The following is a 24,118-nucleotide window of genomic DNA, read 5'->3' as shown; positions in this document are numbered from 1 at the left end:
ACATTTTAAATAGTTGGATTATTACTCTGAAAAATCAAATAGATGTGATCAGGTGTCATCTAGAGGGGGAAAAAAAGGGTAGTTTATTTGAAGAAAAGCATAGGCAATCTGTGGCAGTATGAGCTGTACATCGTCAGTTCCTGTGCCCAGGAAGTGACAGCTGGTGTGACAGTGCCATCTATTGAAGTCCCGATGGGCAGTGGATGCAGACACCTCTGTCAAAGCCTCTTCCTTCTGCTGACCCTCCAACGTGTCATCATTTAAGCCAAACAACTCCAGGGAAGCTAAGGCCGCGGGCTCCGTCATTGCCTTGGCTATCAGCTCTGGAGAAATGCAGAAATGCATTTTCTGGAGAAATTCTATGGAGAAATGCAGAAATTCTCTGGAGAAATGCACTGTTTGGCACTGCGGGTCTAATGCAAGTTTAATGTGGGTTTAATGCGGGTTTAATGCACGCCAATTTTCTCCCGGGGGGGAGCTCCTGCACCTTCCACCATTACAAATACAGTTTTAATGCTTGGCTCTCCCGACTGGCAGGTCAGTGGCAAAGAGAGCAGAGGAAGCATGGTTTGCTGCGGTTTGAATCCACGTAATACAAAGTCATTTCCAATCCAAAAGGCTGGATGGGGCTCCAAGCAACCCAGTCTAGTGGAAAGTGTCCCTGTCCACAGCAGGGGGGTTGAAACAGGATGGTCTTTAAGGTCCCTTGCAACCCAAGCCACTCTATGGTTCTATAATTTTGAGCCTCAGCTACGGCTGATTTGCCAACAGCAGTTGGGCAGCAGAAAGTCTGAGATTTCCAGTGCTCAGCAGCCTGGGCTGCTGCAGACTCTGAAATCCATGGGCAGCTCTTCCAGCCCAGAGGGAAAGGATGGTGGGGCTGATGCTCATGGAGGAGCACAGGGACCTGCAGGTGCCTGGTGCTCATGTGCATTTTGTGGGCTTAAGTCATCCACTGCTTGTCTCCATGGGGTTTGGAGTAGCCTTTATCAGGCATTGAAAGCAACCTACTTGGTGATTCAGGTTAAAGAGACTCTGTTTCCATGGGCTGATGCCTTCGCAGACAAAGCTTTAATAAGTGGAAAGTGTGAAATGTCTTAGGTTTACCCTAAACATTTATTTAGGTAAATAACTTCATTTTGGAGCCAACGCAGTAGAATGATATATATGATATGAATTAAGCTACCCATCTAGCAGATCTAAGAAGTAATTCCTTAAGCTGTGTGTGTGTGTGTCTAAATGAATTCCAAAACTCAATTACCTAGAATTTAAAATATGAATATGCATTTTGTTTAATAAAAAAAAAGTGTCAAAAAATGTATGTTTATACCAAGGTAAATTTTGATTCTATGTTTTTTAAGTCTATACTAAATTTTTCACTGGTTTGTTGGGAGGCAGATTTTGGGACAAAGTTCAGCTAAGGGCTCAAACCAAGACAATGAGGTAATTCATAGACATACCCACATTTCAGGATTTTATCCAAACCAAACCTGAACTCATAACTTTTTTTTTCAGTTCCCTTATGGAGAGGTTGAGTTGAGAGAGTGAGAGAGAAAAGAGACAATGAATAGAAAAAAGAAAAAAAAAAGAAAAATAATTTCTATATTTTGTCTATAGAGATATTACTTCCTCTTTTTGCAGACATTTGTTGCAGATCTTGCCAATCCTAAATGAAGGCCTTTGCTATGCAACACCATGGTCAAAAGCAGTGAAAAATAATCATGGCAGCATGTGTTTATGGAATTTCTCAGGCAAATGCACCAGAAAACTCTCCCAAGATGTTGCCTTGAATTTGAAAATATTCAAAGCATTATATTGGTGAGTAGAAATGAATACATGATGTATCCATTTTCAGATATGAACTATCCAAATACTGGAGGTATTATTTTCAAACTGGAAAAAACTTGATTCATTTTTAGAGTTACAAAACTGTTACAAATGCAGTTTGTTTATATAGCCCTTGTGGTCCATACAGAAAACCAGCTTTTTATTTCTAAAAGCAAATAAATACAATGAACATTACCCATTTCCTAGTATCTTATAGATGTAAGAGAGAGTGATTTGTAAAGTGCAGCTGGCTTCAGCAGGGAAAGCTGAACTATGAAAGCAAGCTGACCATCTGAGGGAATGATGTGGGCTCAGAAAAAAAAAAAATTAAGAGCACTGATGAAATCCACAGGAAATCACTAATTATGGTAGTCATTAAAATAACAAACCAGAATGCTTGCCCTGTCAATTACTGCAGCTAGGGCTAATGCTGTCATGATGCTGCAATCACAGAGTCAGCTGTGCATGTGCACAGATGGGTGTGCTTCTCCACACACAGATACTGAATATAGAGCTGCTTTCAGATGTGTTTTACACATCTTTACAACAGAACAGGGTTTGGATGCTTCAGCTGCATTTGTTTAATAGAAAATAACACCAAGGAAGTACTTAAAGCATTTTGGTTTTATTTATTTTGGCTGATGCTGTCCTGTGTTCTGTTATAAATTGATTTAACTAATCCATCTTCTGATTTATGAAAAAGCAGCTATTACAGCTTAGACAGCAAATTAAATGGCATCAACGCTATTGGATGGTATAAAGCTGAGCTTCTTTACAAATAAATATAATCGTTGCTCAGTGACTGTGGTAATACCCAATATCCATCTGGTGTTGTCCATAAACAGCTTTTTTTAGGGCTGCTACTCAAAATGTGAGAAGCTTGCTGCACTTTAAATACAGCAGAGTGTGACTCCTCGCTGTGCTAAGCATCAGAAATCATGTTTATGGAGGCAAGCTCTGTGTTTACAGTGGTGGCGTGTGGGAGTCCCACTTTAGAGGAAAAAGGAAACGAAGATTGCTCAGCTATCTGGTGCAGAACTTTGGCAAGAACATCCTCTATTCATGGAATAGCCTTCATTAAAAAGTCCCAGGGTGGTTTTTGGCATTCAAAACCAGTTAAAAGTAGAATCAACCATTAACTGCTATGTTTTTAGTTTAAAGTACTTCCAGATTTTGACAAGAATCTGCAGGCATATTATTTATCAAATAAAATGGTGCCAGTCAGAGCAGAGAACTGGTTATGCTCTCTATCAGCTGCACTGTGTAAAGGTCTGATGCAAAATAGGGTGCAGAAAGAGGAAAGGCTCCCCTCAGCTTCAGTGGGTTTAGGGCCAGACCTCAGGAGCGCAAGGTGAAGGAAATGAGAAACGTACGTTACAAACAGAGCTATAAACGACAAGGCACTAATCTGCTTCTCCATCCGTGTCTTGCTGAGTTGAGGATTAGAAGCCTTTGAATTTGACAGTTTGCCTTTTCAAGGGATTTTTGTTCTGGTATATAACTCAAACGTCGGTAACTCCCTATGGTATTGGATATTATTTTAATACTCGTACACAGAAGTTGAATCCGAATTCAAGAGGATTACAGGTTGCTTCACAACAGGGAGCTGTTGGGCTGAAGCGAGGTCACAGAGGCAGTTTTGCCTTGCACCACTTTTATTCGGTACTTCGGCTCACTGTTTTTCCCAAGTATCTTGCGTACAGAAATTTGCTGCCGATGCCAAGAGTGGCATCATTAACGCAGGGCAGAAAATGGGATTTGGGTGAATCAGAGCATTAGAAGGGAGGGCTGAAACGCAGCAGGAGACGGACAGTGAAAAGGGCTTGGAGAACTCCGCGTTCTTGCACGCACATCCGTGGGGGCTAGCGGGAGACGCTGAGAGCCACTTCCAGCTCCCGGGTCGGCGCGGCCACGGAAAAGACCAGGGCGATGCCGTGACACACTAGGTCAAGTATTTCTTGCGCAGCGATGGAGGGCCTGCCCGGCCCAGGGGACATCCCCGTGGGGCTGCGCCGCCCCGGCCCGGCAAGGTGAGCGGGGAGCGGCACGGAGGGCGACACGGGCTGCGGCTGCCCGGCCGGGCGGAGCGGGGGAAGGAGCCGCGGTACCGCGAGGTACGGCGGTCAGTGCGGGGCTGCCCGAGCCGGCGGCTGCGAGCTGGGGCGGACCGGGCTTGGGCACAGCTGGAGCGGCGAGGCGAGCCCGGGGCGGCGGCGGGGCGGCAGCTGCAGCTCGGAGCGTAGGGCCCCGCAGCCGGGGCAATGCCGTGCCGGGCCGTGCCGTCCGTGCCGTTCCGTCCGTGCCGTGCCGCGGTAGCGGCTCGGGGCAGCACCGCCACGGCCGAGGAAAACTAACGGAAACTCTTTCAGGGAACTCTGCGCTTGCGCCGCCGCGCGCGCTGTGCCCCGCGCCCGCGCGGAGCACGTCGGGGCGCGTGGTTCGCGCAGGCGGGGCGGCCCGCGGCAGAACGCGGTCGCGGGACTACAGCTCCCGGCAGCCCACGCGGCGCAGCCCTGTCCCGTCCCGGGCGGCTCCGGTGTGTGTGGGGAGCCGCGGGGCTGGAGATGCGCGAGTGTCCGCTCCGGCCCGGGGCAGCGGTGCCGCAGGTGAGCGCGGCGGGACCGGGGGCGCCGCCGCCGCCAACGCTGTGGGCGGGAACCGCCGCGGAGTCGCGGTGTGTGGGTACGAGGGTCGGGGCCGCCGCCGCCACCGCGCCGGGGAAGGGCGGGGGCGGACTGGAAAAGTTCCTGCCGCGGCGGCGGGAGCGGCCGCCGAGCCCGGCACGGGCCGTGCCCGGGGCAGCGCCCGCCGGCCCCCGCGGGGGGGACAGCGCCGCGGCGGCAGCTCCGCCCTGGGGTGGGGGTGACGGGCCGAGGCCACATCATCTCCGGAGATGGTGCCGCGGGGGCGGTCGCACAGCGGGGATTTAAACCGGGGAGGGACGGGCGGCTGCCAGCGCCAGCCCGGCCGGGGCTGCGTGGCCCGCGGCAGGCAGGACCCCCGCCGGTCCCGCCCGCCGTCCGTGCGGGGAGTTGCCGTCCTCCCCGTGGGAACGGTCCCTGCGGGGGTAAGAACTGCCAGTGGAGACGCCTGGAGCGGGGCTGGACGTCCGCGTCTCGCCTCGCATGGGGACGGAAGGGCGCGCTCAGGGCCAGGTGCAGGAGAAGCTGCCCGGGAAACGCTGGATTTGGGGGGAGCGGAAACGGGAGGGACAGCGCAGGCTGCGAGCTGGGCTGCGGGGAGAGGAGGCAGAGGGACTCCTTCATTGCCCCTGTTCCTCTCTTATTTTTGAGGTACCGGGTTTTCTTTGCACAAATAAAAATGCAGAGTTGTAGACTGCATGTCAGTTTCAGCATACGCTTATTTGATTTGATGTTTGGAAGAACTCTATTCTCACTACAAAGTGAACAGTTTCTATGGCTTTCCTTTCATAGAAAGGAAAAGCCATTCTTTCAATTTTTTCCTACCAAGTAACAAAAATAAACTTCTTCAAAGGCTAGTATGCAAATACACATGGTATCAAAAGGTTTTGTCAATGCAAATGCATCATGCCTTTGATAAATATAATTAATGTTCTAATTAACCAGTTGTAGGTGAGCTTCCACAGGGGATTTTCACCGTCTAAATTAAACTTGCCTAGAAGACTCATTAATTCTTTCACATCATAAGGCTTTTCTGTTCTCTATTATGTTGGTTAGGCATCGTTTTTTGTAATTCAAATCCACCCCTAGGGCTTCATATTTGCTGTCTCTGGTTCTGTGAGAGGTGGAGAAGAAAGCAGTATGTAGAATACAAGAACAAGTCATCAAGCAAACTCGAAGGCAGTGTGAAGCTGCTTTCTTGAGAAACGTCCTTAAATGTTACTGTTGCTGTCCTTACTCTTCCTATTTATGGCTTTCATGTCTGTTGTGTTTAGCCTGTTCTTTAAGACTGAAGTGTGTTTTCAGATGTCGTTGCTACATGTCCAGCAAGTCTTCTGTATTTGAAGGCAAGAGTTGCTAGATAACTCTGCTGAAAATCCAGATGTATCAATTTGTTCTCTCCTACAGAGCCTCTGTTCGGAATTTTTGTCACAGTACCAAGAGCTTTTTTTCCTTCCAGTACCGCAAACTATGTATCTCTCTTTCCTTATCTACCTTTCAGAATGCAATGACAGTGGGGTTTTGAGCTATTACACTGGTAAATACCAGGAGTGCATAGTGTATTAATTGGACTGTTTTAGCAATTTTTAGTCTTATTTCTGGGATGGACGGTGTCTACTATGTGCAATAAGATGTGGCATTTCTCTTCTGAAATTTCATTGCTAGAGTAATACACTTTCTGAGATTGTTGCTTGTTTGTTTTGATTTTGTTTTTTACATAAGGGAGGGAAAAAATGTGTGAGCTTACTGATTTTGGTATCCTGTATGGATCAATGTTCCTCTAAAACTGTTAGCAATATGTAGTATCTATGTATTTGGACCACTTTTGCATCCATTGAAAACTTTTCCTGTGGCAGAAGTTGCATGGGGAATCTTGAAATTATTCTTTTCAAACATTTCAGCTGCTCATGAAATGCTTTAAATATTGAATCAAGTAGCATTGCATCTTGTAACAAGTATCTCAAGCTCATTAAATGATTTATTTTCAAAGGTTGTAGCAGACTTGATTTTTTAATCAGACGTGTATTATTAAATTATTTTTTTCCCCAAAAGAACCAACCAATGCTCACTTGCAGGCTCTGCATGTCTTTCTGTAGTTAGAGTTTGTACAAGTAATTCTTCAGTTTTCTTTAATAACCATATTAAAATGATACCCTGAGTACATGCTGCCACACAGAGTTTGAGTTTTTATCTTGTATTTTTTTTTTTTTTGACATTTCTATGCATTTAATTAATTTCCTTCCCTATCCACCAGCTTCTCAATATAGATGTACAGAGCAGAGCTGTGTTCTACTGCTCCCCTACCTTTTTTGTTGTTTTCCTCTTAAGTGCCAAGGGCTTTGCTCTGCTAATCTGTCGTTAGTTAGAAGTTGTGGTAGCATATTGGTCAATGCTAGATCTGTATTCTTTTTTGTGTATCATACAGTGGGAAAGCAGTTAAGTCTAATTAGCAAGTACAAAATGCTCCTAATGTAACACATTTGAGTAAAAGGAATTGGTATCCTGCTGCATAAAAGCAGAGTGGTTGTGACATGGGTATGTGACTTCATGCCTTTCATGTGAAATAACAACTTTATCTTTTCCCCTACAGGCAGAGTACAATGTTTCAAAACGCTGGAGATTATCTGGGTGATGCTAGAGATTACATTTAATATGATTGTGTCTTCAGACATTTTGCTTCTCCATTTCATGAGTTAAAATACTTTATAAAAATGAAATTGGGTATCTTCATTGATCTTCAAGTTCAACATGTCCTGTGAATTCGGAGAAGACTTTCTGAAAGAGGAATAGATTCATCACATTCATGGACTTCTGTTGTTGCTGAAGGATACACTTACTTTCATTGTGAAAGGCTATCTGTGTGAAGATGAGTTTTCATTTGAGATATGATCTGTGTAACTAGGTGAACAAGGATACTTTTAATGAATTACCAACATCTATTTCCATCTGTTTCTCCAGCTTTTGTTTTGTAATAAAAAATGAAGGACAAGTATAAAACAGCAGAGCTGATGTGTTTCTGTGAGGCCTTTTTGTAAGCCTCTGTGTCTGGACGTGGTGCTAAAGGACTGGCAATCTACTTTTGATCAGCTGATTGTAACTGCAGAAAGAGAACCTTTAATTTAAAGTAACTTGCGGCTGTAATTATTTTACTCTTTGGCTTGCATCGAATGAAAGGGAAATTTAAGTTTTACTGGTCAGGAGCATTTTACTGAACTAAGAAAGGGAAACTTACATTATCCTTGTTTTCACTTAGAATTTGACTACTAGGGAGATCTCTGCAGAGTAAAGCAAGTCAGATGTCAGCAAACGACTCTTCTCCCCCATCCTTACAGAAGTTTTCCCCACCTACGTGTCATGCTGCTGCACCACAGACCCCAACTTTGTCTTCAAGTCCCCAGTCGGGGCTCTCCAGTCGACTCTCCAATGGCAGTTTCAGTACCCAGAGCCTCACCAACTCCCGAGGCTCTATGCATGGGATCTCCTTCCTTCTGCAGATTGGTCTCACTCGAGAGACTGTCACCATTGAAGCTCAGGACCTGTCCCTCTCTGCTGTTAAAGACCTCGTGTACTCAATAGTTTACCAGAAGGTATAGTATAATGCTACTGTGTTCTGCTGATGGCAGCAGTTGTTTGCTAACGGGCTGTTTAGTAATAGCAACTGAGATATGTCAAGAGTTTGGTATAGTGACAAGGATCTATGTTGGGTATTTGCAATTATCCACAAAGAAATTTCAGTAATTCTCAAGGGAGAACCTTTTAATTCAAAAGGAGTAAACCCTCCTCTTACTTTCTCCCTTGTGAAATATAGTAAAAGAGGATGTAGTTCTAAATTGCCTCCAAGGAAAACTTTTTACAATATGGGCAGTTTTATCCTTTCAGCAATTGCCACTGATACTTTAGGTTTTTACTAGATCATGCTTTCTACTATATTCTATATTCTACTATATTTCTATATTCTTGGATCTTTATAGCCAGCCACAGTGACAGGACCATTTGTGGCTACAGACATGCATTGCAAGGCCACAGACTTGATACTAGCTGTTCTTTTTGTTTCTAGTTAATAACTAAAGATCCCACCAAAGAGCTAATAATGTCCTAGTACTGTTTTTCTGTATACTGAATACATGTGTTACTCCTATATGTCATGTAGTTTCTGTTAGGAGAGGGTTGACTGAGAAGTAAAAGAACCTTTGCACACTTCTCCATGGTGTCTTGGCTACCCTGTTGAAATGCTGTCTATCTAGGAAGGAAGTAACACTGATCATGCTGGTTTTGCGTTCAATTTTTATCTTTAGGTTAGGAAGGTTAGATCCCAGGACGCAGTCTGAAAGAAGTTAACAGTATTTCATAAAGAAATAATTGCTATTTTCCATCAAGGTCAAGAAATTACCTTCATATCTTTCATTGTTGCAATAATTGTGATATTTATCATTGGTTAGTTTTATTATATAATTATTTTTCACCTAATAGCCTGAGAAAAACATAAGTGCATTATATGTTATTTGCATGTGTTTGTGTATCTTTTTTCCCCATCTCATAACTTCATATTTTTCATATAGGATTTTTCATACCTTTTATATTTTTACAAATTAGTTGTCAAACAAGCCAATTTCTTAATAACTTCCAAAATATAATTCAGCATGTTAGTTCCTTTCTGAAGAGATGAGTTATTTGGGTCAACTTTTTTCTTTTTCATGTTAGGTGTACCTTTACACAGCCATTTTAGGGGCTGCTTTTTCTTTCTATATCAGCTCCCTCCCTTTACATCTGCATATTTCCTGTCTTGTGTTTCAAAGAAAGATGAAAACAAGTACATTCACGCTTATTTTTCTTTTTTATTTTCTGTTTTTTTGGCAGGCTCAGCTAAAAGTTTAACATGAGGTTCTTCTTATAGCTCAAAGTTCTTACATGCTAAGTCTAATCTACTGCAAAACTGATGAGGATTTCATGATCAGTTTTCCTTTTTGTCTGGCTTTGCTGCAGTTTCTGCTCTCCTGCAGCTGACGCTAACAGAAAGTGACTGCTCAGTGGAAACAAATTGCAGGCAGCAAGCTGATCAGGAAACAGCCTCATGGTGGTGGATTCATCTTTCCTAAGTAGTTTTGCAGCTAGTGCATGAGTGGCAGTATTCTCCTGTACGCTCGATTTGACAGCAGTATGTCCTGCCTTGACTTTTTTTTTTTCTTACATCTGGTGACTGTTGCAAGACTGTTGAATGTTCTAGGATTAGTGGATACCTAATGTGAAAATTGTGAACTGTGTTCTTGTCGGTAGTCCTCCAAATGGTTGCTGTTTTTTTCCAGTTAAAAGCTTTGAAGCTGCTGGATATGCTGTTGAGATTCAACAGTGTTAAAGCTTCTCTTTCCTCTGGTATTCCACAGCCTGCTTAAACTATCTTGTCTTGACTGCAGGATACTGTGTGGTTTGTTGTTTTGATAGTTCTGTACTTAACAGTTTCTACTTACTGTTGCTTTTCATTAATGAATAAGGAGAAATACTTTTTTTTTACTTGGAATAGTAATTGATAGCTTTTCTTCTTATCTGAGTGTTATCTTTACTAGAGTTAAACAGATGTTTCCTTACTTAACAGTAACGTTTCAGGTTTGTATTCCTCTATGTAATCTGGAACAAAATAGAACTCTGAGGAGTTGTTCTTTGCTTACTTGGGAGCTTGAACCACCTGCCTTACTGTATTTGAGGCTTCTATTACAGTATCAAAAATATTGGTTAAGGCTCTCTTTTCTGTGTTTCCTGCTTCAGACCCTGGTGTAAGTGTAGCTTGTTCAGGTTTTGCAGAAGAGTAATTAGAAGCAGCATCAGCAGAACTGAAACTAAAAAGACATGTGTCTGCAAAGAGGGTGAGATGAGTAATGCAAATATTTGGTGTGTCTCTTAGCTCTCATACAGATGTTCTAAACATTAGGAGATGTTTTTTTCTTTTTAAGTTTTTCTTCAATTTTTTTCAAGTATAAAGTTAAGTTTGGGAGTTACTGTGTTAGGGTTGTTGTATAATGGAATGGTTAATAGAAGTCCTCAGAAAATCCAAACTTTTGACTTTATAGGGATGCTTAAAAAAATTCTTGCTTATGGTCTCCAGTACATTCATGGTCTTCTCTGTTCATTCCTTATCTAGGTTGCTGTGTATTAAAGTATCAGACGTACAGTTCTCAGGGGCAGTCTGAAGAGGAATATAAACGGGACACATATGGCTGCTGGAACAGAGGGACAGTGTTTAGAAGCAGAAAAACTTGTAGCAGGTAGACAGTGTGTGTCCTTGCACAATATTCAGATATTACAGAGGCAGTTCTTAATCCTGTTCTGTGTTGGAATATTGTCTCTTCACATGAAGTAGAACAAAGGGATTACTGACTTAAAACTAGAAACTTGTCCGTGGTCATGTTCCACTGCCTGCAAACTGAAGAGTTATGTTGGACAGCTTGCTCTAAATGCTGTATTCTAGTTAACCTAATTTTTTTCTGGTTAGAGCTATAAATGAAAAACATTTAATTACTGTAGCTAAAAGTTTAATTTGAGCTATTACTTGTGCTATTACTTGTGTAGTATCAGTACCTGCAAGATTTGTTGAAACTTTTTCAATAAATTTATGAGTCTTTATTTTCATGTTTCTGCAACTTCTCTATCTTTCTTGGTCCACAGATCTGTTCTTCATTGTTTTCACTTTCAGTCATACTCAGCATTCTCCTTCTCTGTATATGATGGCTTTATTATGTTTTGCTCTGAAACAGACCAATTGCTCCCCTACCTTAGAATGTTTCCCTGAAATTCTCATGATCATTTAACTGTTGCATTCTTTTTGAGTACTGATACTTTACCTGTGCAATCTGTTTCTTACTCTTCCCACCTAGTTTTTCTAGAACAGTTTTTTTGACTGAACCCACCCAAAGTCACCATTTAGCAAAATCAAAGAGGTATTTCTTATGTCTTGCTGATTAAATTCCACTTCTGTATTTTCATTCCATTACAAGGATCATCTTGCAATCCATCCATATTACAGATGGATCTCTGCAAATCTTGCAGTAGCAACTTAAGTGTAATAACTAAGTAACAGAACTGCAGCCAGTGTTCTGGGTTTTTTCCAGGTTAAGCCTGTGATAGTTCACAGTTGTTTGTTTTTGAAGGGCTCTAAAATGAATGCAGATCATCTCTTCTGTTCAGATGTGCTCAAATCTGTTTTCCTCCTACTGCTCTGCCTTCTTGACTTGTCAGCTCTTTTCTTCATGTGAGTAATGCAGAGACTTAGCAAGAGTTGAGGCATGAGAAACAAACATGCTAGTGAGAAGGTGGGAGCTGGGGGAGTTACTGAGAGTACAGAGGTGTTACATGGGGGCAGGTTAGCATTTCCAGAATGGTAATAGGTTTGTATGCTGGAAAACCTAGCCAAGCAGTAGTCCAAGTATGTCTGTACTAAGGCATCTGATGAGGGAATAATCTCCTGCAACATGTTTGAAGCTAATCATCTGTGTGATAATGTGATTTGGCACATGATTCTAAAGAGTGGGAGTGAATAGCTGGGTAGGGATGCAGGATAATAGAATGGATGACTTCAGTGAACAGAGAGACTTTCCAATGGTGTTTTGGACCATTAAGCTTTGGAATGAACTTTCAGTGGTTTGAAGCATTTGTTTTGAGTTATGGCAGGTCATGAGATATTGGACCTTGAAACAATATCCGCCTACACTTTTCCCTTGTGTGAATTTTTGGCGACTAGTCCAGAACTTTGTAAAGTAACTCCTGGAATTTGAAGTAAAGGGATTATTCAGTTACTGCCAGAACAGAAAGAAGCCTCAGTTGTGTTTCACTCAGCAGTACTGACTGCTGTGTGTTGGTTGAGTTCTTCTGGATAAAAAAGATGGATGTAATGCACTCTTAATTAAAGTATACAGCTACACTGTAATACTTACATGAATATGCTAGATAACACCAATGATTTTTCGTCAGTGCAACTGCAATGATGCACTAGTTGTGTTATTTGTGCTACTGCCACCCAAGTATTAGGAATTAAATATATTCTTGATATAAGTTGATGATATTGTTGTACCAGAGATTAATTTTGGCACGGTCTGGTGCATATGTAGGCTTCCCACAAGTGATTTCCTGTCACTAGATGCTCTTTTGGAACTGTTAAGACTGGGAACAGTCATGTTTTTGCTTTTAGAAAACTTAGTAATACTGGGATTAGCAGTTTATATGTTCTGAGTAACTGTGCAGATACATTAGGTTTTTATGCAGGAAAGTAATAGCTGTATAATCCCGTAAAATAAAACAGACTTAAAAAAATTCTGCTTTGAGTTTTGTTCTCAAGTTTACATTATGAGCTCTTAATACTTCGAAGGAACTGGATAATGTTCTTCCTTAACAGCTTCATGTAACTGAGCATAAGGAAAGCTATAAAAGCTGTACTTTGCTGCAGTATCAGAGAAAATTTGGTAGTGTACAACTTGAATATAGTTCAGCTATTGAACATAGTTTAAGCTTTGCGTAAAAATTCTGTTAAAAGATACCACTTGAAACAAAACCCCTGTTGATCGATGAGGTTATTTTTACTCAGCAGGCTGCACACAGCCTTCTGGCCAAGGTGCTAGCAAGGAATGCTGTATTCCCGAATGGACCGGGGAGCAGAAGAGAGAGCAGGGCGCTGCGTGCCTGTAAGGAGCCAAGCTGCTTGGTTGGAGCTGATTGCTCCCTGCATCCAGGCCTGGCCAAGTGCCTTATACAGGGCTCTGCAGGGCCACCTTCAGCTCATCAGAGACGGCCATGGGGAGGGCAGCCAGCCAGCACTTCCATGGCTTGGGTGCACGAGGCTGGAGTGGGGGCAGAGGAGAGGAATCTGAGCCAGAGTGTGTGGAAAGGAGTTGGGAGGCAAGCATCTTCCTGGTAGGGTCTGGTTTTTTGTAAGTGGGATTTTTTTTTTTTTTTTGTGGGGGTGATGCTTCTACATCTCTCACTCCCAAATTATTAGGCTAGCCTAGAGATACAAGGCCTTGAGGGGAGGAACATCAGGAGACGGGCAAAGATTCAAAAGAGGCTCTCACCCCGATGTAGTTGTCCAGCTTCTTTATTCCATGAGGTCCAGGGGGAAAAAGAGGGGGAAAGAGGGCAAACAGGAAGGGTTATGGGCTTATCTAGGCTCTGGACAGGGAGGGCTCTTTTGGCTCTCTGCCAACCCTGTCAGGACAGGAAGGAGGGGACCAAGCTTATCTGATCAGAGTCACAGGGATCCCTGGAAATGGGGAAAAGCATAGCCCGAGCGCACTGTAACATGGGTGGTTGGGGGGAAGTGCGCAAGGAAAGAGCGGGATTAGTTCATCTAACTTGAAAATTTTATTAGATATGATTGAATTTGGAGGCTGCTGTAGCTCTGTCCTTATGTGCAGCTACAGACAACAAGACTAACCACATATTCTTGATAGACACTAGCATTTGGATACAGGTGTGCAACACATACATGTATATGCACAGATCTGAACAGATCAACAGTGTGTCTGTCTGTGAACACTCACATGAGCACAAACAGCACCAGCGGTCCCACACTGTATCAGTCTCTGGTGGTTCAGGATGGAGGTCTGGTAGTGGGAAAAAAGATGTACAGACATGTACCCATTCACCCACCAGTAAAAAAATAGCAACAAAAAAAGATGGGTGCTCTAGTAGCTGGCTTCAAGCACTATCTGCTACTTCAGTAGCAGCTGCTGGATCTTGGTCTTTTCAGTGGCTGACACCTGGATATTCAAGCTCTTGATTTCACTTACTCTGGTCTCTCCAGTCACTGACATTACAGGGTCCACTTGCTCTGATTGCTGGTACTTAGAACCTCCCCTCCCCCCGCCCCCCCTCCCCCCAGCCATTACACACACATGGGCTCAGAATGAGAGAAAATAATTCAGGAAAATAGCTATAAATTGAATTTAATGAGAATAGAGGACGGGTGGTGCAGATGATGCACAGGGCGTGATCAGACAATTGTTCTGACCAACCCTTGTTTACAGGTGATCAGCCTCTTTTATCTTCTTATCCCTCAATTTTTTTCCCACATTTATTCCTCCCTGAATCACCTCTTTCTTTGCCTTTGTTGCCTTCTGTAAACATTCCATAGGTATTGTACAATCCTAATTTCCCAGCATTTTATAATCTGTACCATACCATTGGAGTGCAACCCTTCTCAGGCCAAAAGGTGTTCTAATATTGACTTACCTGATCAATGTACATGTGGGAACTGGGTCTAAGGATGTCCTGTGAAGGCCAGGGTATGTTTTCCTGGAGTTCTTTATTTGGGTTCCTACCTGTCCTTCTTTCTCTGTGCTCCCCTGGCTTGTAGAAATGGGTCTTGTGTGGCCTCATGGCTCCTGTGAAAGGCCTGGGTGGTCCTGGGCAGGGTGTTGATGGGCTTCCCCCACCTGCACTTTTCCTCTGTGCTGCTCTGTGGATGTGCAGACAAGCACCTCACAAGCAGGACAGGCAAAGTAGCTGCTGTGAGGTTCCTGACTGCTGCCTGTCCCACTTATGGATTCAGGAAAACCACCTAGCAACTGAAGCTCTCCATGCTAATGAATAGGCTGAGTCTCTTCTCATCCTTTTAGCTTTTGGAGTTATTATTTCAGAAATGGAGATCAGGCATGTACAATGCCTAGAAAAATGTGTCCTGGTGCAGTCTTGGTGCATACTATAGAAACTGTATACAGAGTCTGTGTTTAGTGAAAGAATTCTTGTACTCCATACTACGTAGATTATTCCCTTGTTAGTTATGAGCTTGTGATTCTGCATCTTAGTCTAGAAGCCACTGATAAAGTTTTTAAGTGGAAGAAATACCTTTTAAGGAGATTAAATGTTAGAGTTACAAAACCAGACAATCTTTTACTGTCACTTCTTTTATGTGTATGTATATTTGTTTTAGAAGAACTGGGCAATAAAGCGTACATGACACAATGAGAAGCATTAATGATACACAGCTTAAAAGGTCAGTTTAATTAATGGAGAACCAAATGAGGATGTTGATATCAACAGTTCTAACAATCTGTGATAGGTGATTTTGCTTTTTCACAATATTTCTACTCTATAGAAATTAATTTTGCCTTTGTCTGGAATTTATTTGAAAACCAAAATCTTAATTATGGGTATTATAATGTTATTTTCAAACTTTGGATTAATGTTGATGCTGCTTTCTAAGGGATGTAATGTTTAGCGATTACACATGCTGTCACAAAGAGGCCTTGAATGTTCAACTGTAACTATAGTTTATTTTGCCAGCTAATGCTTTTTAGTAATGAAAATGAATGTAGTATGTTTAAAACATTTTAATAAATCCAAGATTTATATATGGGAATGGGTAAATGGTGCATAGAATATATTTTGTAATAGCAATTAATTAAGATGAGTACTGCTTGGCAGGTGATTATGTGACCTCTGGTTACTGAGGTGGGGGATTATATGTGGGGATGTTCTGGCAGCTGCATGACAGGGTTATGGTCTTAAAGAGTGAAAAAAATAAAAGAGAAAGACATATCTTTATTAAGAGAAGGAGACTCAAACCTGTGAAATATCTTAGAGGCTCCCTTAAAATCTGTGATTTGTAGGTGGTTCTGTGAACTTAATTATGAAGAGACAATAGTTCATGTGATTCCCTGAGTCATGGGTTGTCCCTCCTGGCATCTGAAATTAATATTGTTGTTCTTAAAAAGTGTCATGTGTACCTGCAGGAAGATACATAATGTTGTAATGTTGATTTTATATCCCTTCTGTTAGAATTAAGTTCTTCAGCAGTATAATGCAATTAACAGAAGTTAACAGTGTGTCAAGGAATAAACCTCACAGCACTTATTTTAATAATGTAAATATATCTTGTTTCCTTGTCAATAAAGGCACAGTGGGATTTTGGGTTAGAGCTTAAAGTAAGTTTATGATGAGGTTTCAGTTATGAAGAAATGTCAGTTCCCTTGGAAGAATTACCAGTGGCTGTATCTTTGCATGTTCAGAATATAAAGTCAAGTCCTTTGCATACTTGCAAGAGATACTGAGACACGTTTGGGCAGCACAGCTAATCTTAAGCTTTACATTTTCTTTCCTATTACAAATGATCTTCGGGCAATTGGAAAAATGTAATTTTCAGAATATTCATGGATATTTGCTATTTTATTTAGGAAACCTGAGAGTGAATTGAGAGACAGAGGAAGCAGCTGGCTGCTTTGGCATCAGCCCAATAAATCAGTTTCTTCTTGCTGTGGACTGAATACCTATGTGTCAGTCTAGGTTTGTCAGCTTTGTCTTTTGCTTTTGCAAGGGTTAAGTTGTACAAGTTCTGCCTCTCTTTGTGACTGTTCAAGGTAGATAGGATGCTTTCTGGAGCATGGCTTTCTTCAGTATTATGTGTCATGTAATTATGTAGTGTGTACACACCAAAACAGAGAAGACCAACTTAATTTGACCCAATTTCAGATAAAATTGCTGCTGTAAAGAGGACATGATTTTTTCTCTGAATGAGGAGAAAGTGTGGAAACAACGGGCACAATGGATACGATACCTTCGTTATGTTTTTGATTTGGTAGAACAAATCTTTGATTTTAATTAAGAGCAATTAATATATCACAAGCTTCATGCAGTTTAGATACTATTGACTGTGTGACATGTAAACAACTAACTTGTTACCTCATTAATTAAAAGTTTTTTCTGAGTTTTTCTATATTTTTCCTACACTTTTCCTGTTTTGTTCTGTATATGTGTTCCCACCTCAAGTCTGAATTCTGGTTTAAACCAAAAGGTCAAAGGAGCTGCTTCAGTGCTGCTCATTCCTCTCCAGGGTCTGTTCCTGTTCTTTTCCCCCATGAATTGTTTACTTTTAAGCTTTTTATTTTAAGAAGTTTTCATTTTAAGAAGTTTTACTTACATTTGACAGTATTTTGAAAGTAGGGAGAAGACCAAATGAGAAAACCTTCAATGAGTAGGGAAAATACAGAATGAGAAAGCTTTTTTTCAGTGACGTGTCATGGAAAAGTGGCACGTTATTTAGTGTATGGATATTTTTTTTCTGTCTGTGTGGGGATTTGAGTTTTTTCTTTTCACATAATCATGGAAAATGGGTAATGCTGGAAGGGATCATTGGAGGTCATAAAGTTCAACTTTCCTGCTGAAGCAGTGTCCTCTGGAGCACGTTACATGAGATTTCTCATATCTGTATATCAAAACTGTTGTAGAACAATGATATGGAGCCTCATACTGGCTTACTCCTCAAGAAAAGTATGGCAGGTGCTGCTGGGGTGTCTCAAGCTAAATACCTGCCTGACCAGAATACCTGTGAAAAAAAGGTTATAGGTGGTGATATCCAAGGTAAAGGCCTGTATTGGCTTTTACTTGCCAGATTGTGCAGGTCTGAGAGATTAAAAACCAAATGAAACAAAAACCTTAGCACTTCTTTTTTTCAGGTAAAAAACAAAAAATAAATTTTCAGAAAACGCTTTGTTTCCTCAAAAATAATCAGATTAATTTTGTACCATGAAACATGTACAACTCTTAAATTATGTAGCTGTTATTAAAAACATTGATATATAGCATTGTCCAAGAGCATGTATTAATTTAGAGTTTGATTTCTGTTGCAGTTCCCAGAGTGTGGTTTCTTTGGCATGTATGACAAAATTCTCCTGTTCCGCCATGACCTGAACTCAGATAATATTTTGCAACGAATTACATCAGCAGAAGAGATACATGAGGGAGATCTTGTTGAGGTTGTACTCTCTGGTAGGTATTATTGTAACAGTGGAAAAACTCTTTGTTCAGTAGATTAAAAGAAAATAGGGCTTCATGGTGCATTATTTTCATGCCTGCCTTGAGCTTTTTCACTTAAGTCTTATATACTTTGGGGTAGAAGTTTCCAAGAAAGTCCAAGTCTCACTGATGCTTCAGTACTTAGTTTTTTTATTTTTTTTCATTGTTCTGTTGTAATCTTCTTTAGGTTTATTATTGTAAATAAATCTGAATGATACAAATTTATTATTATTTATTATTACACAAATCTGAATTAATACAAATTTATAAGTATAATAATATCAGTTTTTAATTTTTATAATTCTTTAAGGTAAATTGCAGGTAGGATTCAGAATTTGTTCTTCCAACTGTTGTGGGTTTTCTTTTGCTTATATTTGTCTTTTTGTTCTGTAGCTTTTGCTATTGATGGCTTAAGTGCTGTCATAAGACTTTGTATAAATGTTGCTGAGTTATGCCTATAAAAAGGCTGTTACTGGTTATTGTAGTTCTTAAAAATTGTTTCTTTGAACAATATAGTCCTTAGAGTGGTCGTTTTTAGGCAATAAGGAGGACAAAATAACCCCAGCCCTTATTGTCATTGTTTGTTCAATACTTTGTCAAATTCAATCAAAAGTCAGCCATAGTTTAACTACAAAAAAAGCTGGATTAGTACTGAGTTTTTAAAGTCTGAGGGTAAAGTGACAAATTGTGACTATATGTAGGAGGAGAGACCTCTTGGCTGTCATGAGCTTAGATTAGTAAACTTAGTCAATAAAGTATGAATTTGATAGCTGTAAGACTGAGTCCTTGGCCGCATTTCAAGGCATGTCTAAGATTTTCAGTTATTGATCATCTTATTTTAAGCTTTTTATTGCTTCTGGTGAATAGCATATTTGGAAAATTTGTTGTGTGACTCTTGGCAATCTCTGACAGTTTCCTTACAGACAGACAGACTACGCGAAACAGAGGCACTTGGAAGGCATGTAAATCTCTTTCAGTGGAATTTTTAAAATAAGAATCTGAATAGGGAGTGTTAGTACGTGTCTGATCAAAAACTAGTGGCCACCAGGGCAAGGCAATCTTGATGTAAAATACCTTTATTTTCCTTTCCCTCAAAGAAACAGGACAAATATAATTGAAATATATCTACGCTTGTTTAAGGAAAAGAATATTTCAGTGTTCTGTGGAAATGTTATCCACAGTTCTGTTCTGATGCACTGAGTTTAATCTAATAAGCTTTTACTGCAAAAGTTCTATTTTGTAGAACTGTCTTTTTTTGAAAATTTCGTAGGTTACAAAACAGCTTGAAAATTAAGTTGCTCCTTCAAACATTTTGTGTTGCATTGAGCAAAACTTGTTGTACCTGCCTTCAACTTAGTGAGGTATTCAACAGAGTGATTTGTACTGTTGATTAGTTGGGACCATAAGTCTACAGAGTTCAATGGATATTTTTCCTCAATAAAAACGTTTACTGAGAACTATGTAGTCTCCTAAATGCATATTTGAATTACATAGAGTAAAATACTGATTTCTAAATAGCTTGTCAGCATCATTTAAATTAGCCATTTTTAAAATGTGTTCTTTCCATAAATCCTTGTTGATCCTGTGGCAAGAGCTATAACTCACTGCAATTTTTTAAAAGCTTTGGCTACAGTTGAAGATTTCCAGATTCGTCCTCATGCACTTTATGTGCATTCCTACAAGGCTCCTACTTTTTGTGACTACTGTGGAGAGATGCTTTGGGGTTTGGTACGACAAGGATTAAAATGTGAGGGTAAGTAAGTCTATATTTAGTGTATTTGTGTGTGTGTATATCTATATAAGATGAGGAAGAAGAAGTTGTATCGTGTTTGGTAAGTTAGCAAGTGATAAATACAGTATTTCCTAGCTAGAAGGGTTTGTGCATTGGAAACCCAAAGTTCTGATCTTGCCATTAATGCAAACTCTGCATGATCTTGGGCTAATGACTTAAGAAGTGTTGTTGTTTCCCACTTTAAAAAAAGCTAGCTTACAACCTTGTGTTCTTTGCACAAGGAACACATAGTTTGGTGAGACCCCCAAAGGGGAATCCCTTTCCTTATGGCTTTCATCCAGCTGGCTGTGGAGCACTCTGCAGCCTGCTATCAGGTACTAACACTGCCTTCTCACTGAATTCTTCTTGGTTCTTGTGCTCTAAAGTGAGGGAGTGATGGAAGCCTCCTGGTGGTGGGAGATCAGCTGCTTCCAAGTGTTACTGCAACTGGGCTTGCTGGAGAAAAAGCTGTTTTTGTGAATCAAGAACACTAAAGAGAATTTGACACAACAATCTATTTCTGCCTTTACCATTTTCCTGGGTCATCTTTTTAAAACTGCTTTATCAAAATATTAGTACTGTTTTTATTATTTCAATATTGAGAGGTTTTTTTAATAAACAAACTCCTCTTCCAGGATGTGGGTTAAACTACCATAAGCGATGTGCCTTCAAAATTCCAAACAACTGCAGTGGAGTGAGGAAGAGGCGCCTGTCTAATGTGTCTTTACCAGGAGCAGGGCTTTCAGTTCCAAGACCAGCACAAGCTGAACACACATCCTCTGCCTCTGAAGAAGTATGTAATGTGACAGGAGAAGCAATTTCTGTTTTAAATTCTTTAACCTCTGGAGAACTAGATAGTGTTTTTAGTGGCTCATGATGAGTATGTGGGAGTCAAACTTAACCATTATGATCAGTTTTAGTAATTTTGAAATATGGTGATTCTTAGACTTTGACACTTACTGCTTATTATTACTGTGAGAGGTGCAAGAGGAAATAAATATATATTTTATATATAATTTTGTTATTAGCCTTTTACTCGTGGTTATGTGAAATTCTGAGAACTTTGTCTTCAGAATGATAAAACATCTTGCCTTCTTAGTAATACAGATTAGTTCTGTAATTATTTTATCAGCATAGATTAGTTACTTGGCCAAAGCAGTACAAATTGTAAGCTTTAATACTGGGGAAGTGGTCCTGATCTTCTGTTAAAGCTTTTCACAGAGTTAATCCAAAAAACCCCAAACCCTGTCAAAGAGGGTGTAGGGGGAGGAAGGGCTTATAGTAAAAATAGACATCCATAGTAGTTTCTTGTTGTGATGATTGCTGAGAGGTTATAAATTACATAACAAATATCAATTATCAAGTATATCCTAACTGTATTTGGGTCATAAGGCAGGGACTAGATCCATTTGTTTCTGCCTGAGGCTTTTATATAACTATTTATACTATAACTATTCTTATCACAATTTAAAATACAAATCATATAGTCTAGTTCAAGAATATGATTTTTTTAGCTAGAGGCTATAAAAGCTTATTCTTAAGTAATGAAAAATATTTATTCTGATGTTTATGACCACTGGTAAGATTTACTCAGTGAACATAGAATTGTAAGCATTTATCACAGAATTTAACTTTATGATTTCTATTTGCATGTTAAGTACTTTTTTGATACCTCTTCATTTTAGGCAATGCCTCTTCTATTTTAATTGCTAATGTTTTTCTTTTAATTTAAAATAATTTTTATGGGGGTTAATTTTTTAAATAATTTTTGAATTTTCTAAATATTTTTGCCTAATTTCATAAGCTATTCAGCATGCTATACCTTGCTTTTAAAAACTGATAGTTTGAGGTGGTGGTTGGAATTTGGTTTGCCTGCCTCCAGTGTTTTCCATTTTACCTTCTGCATGGAGATTTGTATGTACTGTCTGCACCTTGTCAGGTTCCTCAAAAAATGAATGTCATGAGTGAATTTTTAGCATTTTATCTTCTGTGGGAATAAAGTTCATACATAACTTCCTGCTTTCTGTAAGGCTTTTCCATCTCCTATTTCCATGGTCTTGTTTTACAATACCAGAAAGTCCTCTTAAAGCTTCTTGGCCAGGTTGCATTCTTGTCTGGTCACTTTTGGAGCCAACACCTCCCTTACAGCCCCACTGACATATTTTTTCATCCACCAGGACCCCCAAGTCCTTCCCAGCAGGGCTGACACCAATCCCCAGCCTGTGTTGATACAGGGAAGTGCCCCAGTCCAGGTGCAGCGCCAGCACTTGGCTTTGTTGAGCTACAGAAGTTTCACATGGACCCATTTCTCAAGCTTATCCAGGTCCTGCTGGATGGCATCATGTCCCTCCAGTGTGCCAGCTACACCACTCAGCTGGGTGACATCCACAAACTTTCTGAGGGAGCACTCTCTCCCACTGTCTGTCATTGGTAAAGACATTTAATAGCTCTGGTCCCAGTATCAACCCTGAGGGACACCACTTGTCGCTGATGTCTATCAGGACACTGAGCCATTGACCACTACCCTCTGGATGTGACCATCCAGCCAATTCCTTATTCTCCTAAAAGTCTGCCCATTTAATCCATATCTCCACTTTAGAGTGAAGTATGTTATGGTGACCATGTTAAAGGGTTTACAGAATTACAGAGAAATGACACCTGTAGCCCTTTTCTTGCCCACTGATGGAGTCACTCCATCATGGAAGGCTGCTGGTTGTCCTGAATCACTTCCCTGTGTGCTTTTCACATGCTTTAGCATAGCTTCTAGTAGGGATCTCTGTGATCTTCCCAGATACAGAGGGGAGGCTGAAAGGTCAGTGGTTCCCAGGGTTGTCCATTCTGTCCTTTTTAAAAATGGTTGCAGTTTTTGCCTTTTTCCTGTTCACCTGACTGCTGTGACTTTTCAAAGCAGTCATGGCAATAGAACTGTTCTGGTACAAATTCCATATTCCTTTTTTATTTCAGCGTTGTTGCCCAGAACCTAGTAAGAGGATTCCCTCTTGGAGTGGCCGCCCTATCTGGATGGATAAGATGGTGCTTTGCAGAGTGAAGGTCCCACACACCTTTGCTGTTCACTCTTACACTCGTCCCACCATCTGCCAGTATTGCAAACGGTTGCTTAAGGGTCTTTTTCGCCAAGGAATGCAGTGTAAAGGTAAACATTTAATTTTCTGCTGTAGCAGTACATTTCAGTAAAGGTCTTGTATTTAAAACTGGTTGTAACTTAGGTGGCTGTATACTGAAAAACAGGGACATGTGAGTTTTGAAAAATTGCATAATTTTCAGAAGATCACAGCAGCCCTCATTTTCATTATAGTAAGCTATGCATTGTACATTTTTATGAAAAACAAGACTTAATTGTGTAGCTTGAAATCACTGTAATTCTAGAAGGATAATTATGAATTAGTGAAAATGGGAAATGCTTCCTTTTGTTCAGTATCTGTATTCTAGAGTGACTCCTGTGAGTTTTCATTGTATTATTCTAGTACAGGATATTGATTGTTATCTTTTGGAGGTAGGTAGCTGAACTTGCATGGTTTTTATATAGCATATGTTAACATGTGTGGCTTCAATTCTTAGGCTGTTCCATGTGGTTCCTACAGCATAACTAATGTGATCTCCTTCTGGCTTTTTATTACTAGTTAGTGCAGATCTGTTGGCTTTGTTGTAGGAAACAAAAGTGTAGTGATGAATCATAAACATTAATATGGAAAGTAGTTTCCATTTCTCTCATGTGAGGTTGTCAAACAGGAGTATCAAAGGTCAGCTTTTTAAGAGAGGTCACTTAATACATTTTCTGTTTTCTTTATATTAGAGAAAAATTGTAAGCCTAAAGCTGTTTTAACCTTTTTTTTGGACTAATAATACTGCTGTCTCATGTAAGGAAATAGTTTTATCTTTAATTTCTGTTGTTATTTGCAGTCTTTCTAGTCAGTTTGAAGTCTGCATTCTGAGCTGGTTTTGATATTTTTTTCCAGTCAGTGTGTCTCTTAAATACACGTGACACAAAAATAATGAAGCCTTGAAAAAATGCCTTGTGGTTTTAACATACAGATGCTGCTAGCCAGATGCAATTGCTATGACTTTATCCAGCTGAATAAATGGG

The 24,118-nt window shown here is 40.5% G+C and overlaps 1 protein-coding gene across 5 annotated transcripts in view; it reads left to right on the top strand.

The window, feature by feature from the left end:
* Positions 1-4,249: 4,249 nt before the first annotated feature.
* PRKD3 (protein kinase D3) overlaps positions 4,250-24,118 on the top strand; it is a 43,858-nt gene continuing 23,989 nt past the window's right edge. Inside the window, exons 1-6 of one of the 5 annotated variants that reach the window (XM_021545453.3) lie at positions 4,250-4,433; positions 7,060-8,056; positions 18,077-18,215; positions 19,864-19,995; positions 20,649-20,806; positions 22,978-23,167. In XM_021545453.3, coding sequence (XP_021401128.1) covers positions 7,766-8,056; positions 18,077-18,215; positions 19,864-19,995; positions 20,649-20,806; positions 22,978-23,167 — 910 coding nt within the window. In that variant the 5' untranslated portion in view covers positions 4,250-4,433; positions 7,060-7,765. Of the gene's footprint in view, positions 4,434-4,780; positions 4,895-4,959; positions 4,983-7,059; positions 8,057-10,602; positions 16,734-18,076; positions 18,216-19,863; positions 19,996-20,648; positions 20,807-22,977; positions 23,168-24,118 lie in introns of those variants that run through there. The other 4 variants (XM_085576938.1, XM_085576937.1, XM_085576940.1 and 1 more) reach the window with 4 other exon arrangements.

Source organism: Lonchura striata, chromosome 3, assembly GCF_050655825.1.
Source record: "Lonchura striata isolate lonStrDom1 chromosome 3, ASM5065582v1, whole genome shotgun sequence".
NCBI lineage: Eukaryota > Metazoa > Chordata > Aves > Passeriformes > Estrildidae > Lonchura > Lonchura striata.
This window is presented reverse-complemented; position numbering and strand designations above follow the sequence as displayed.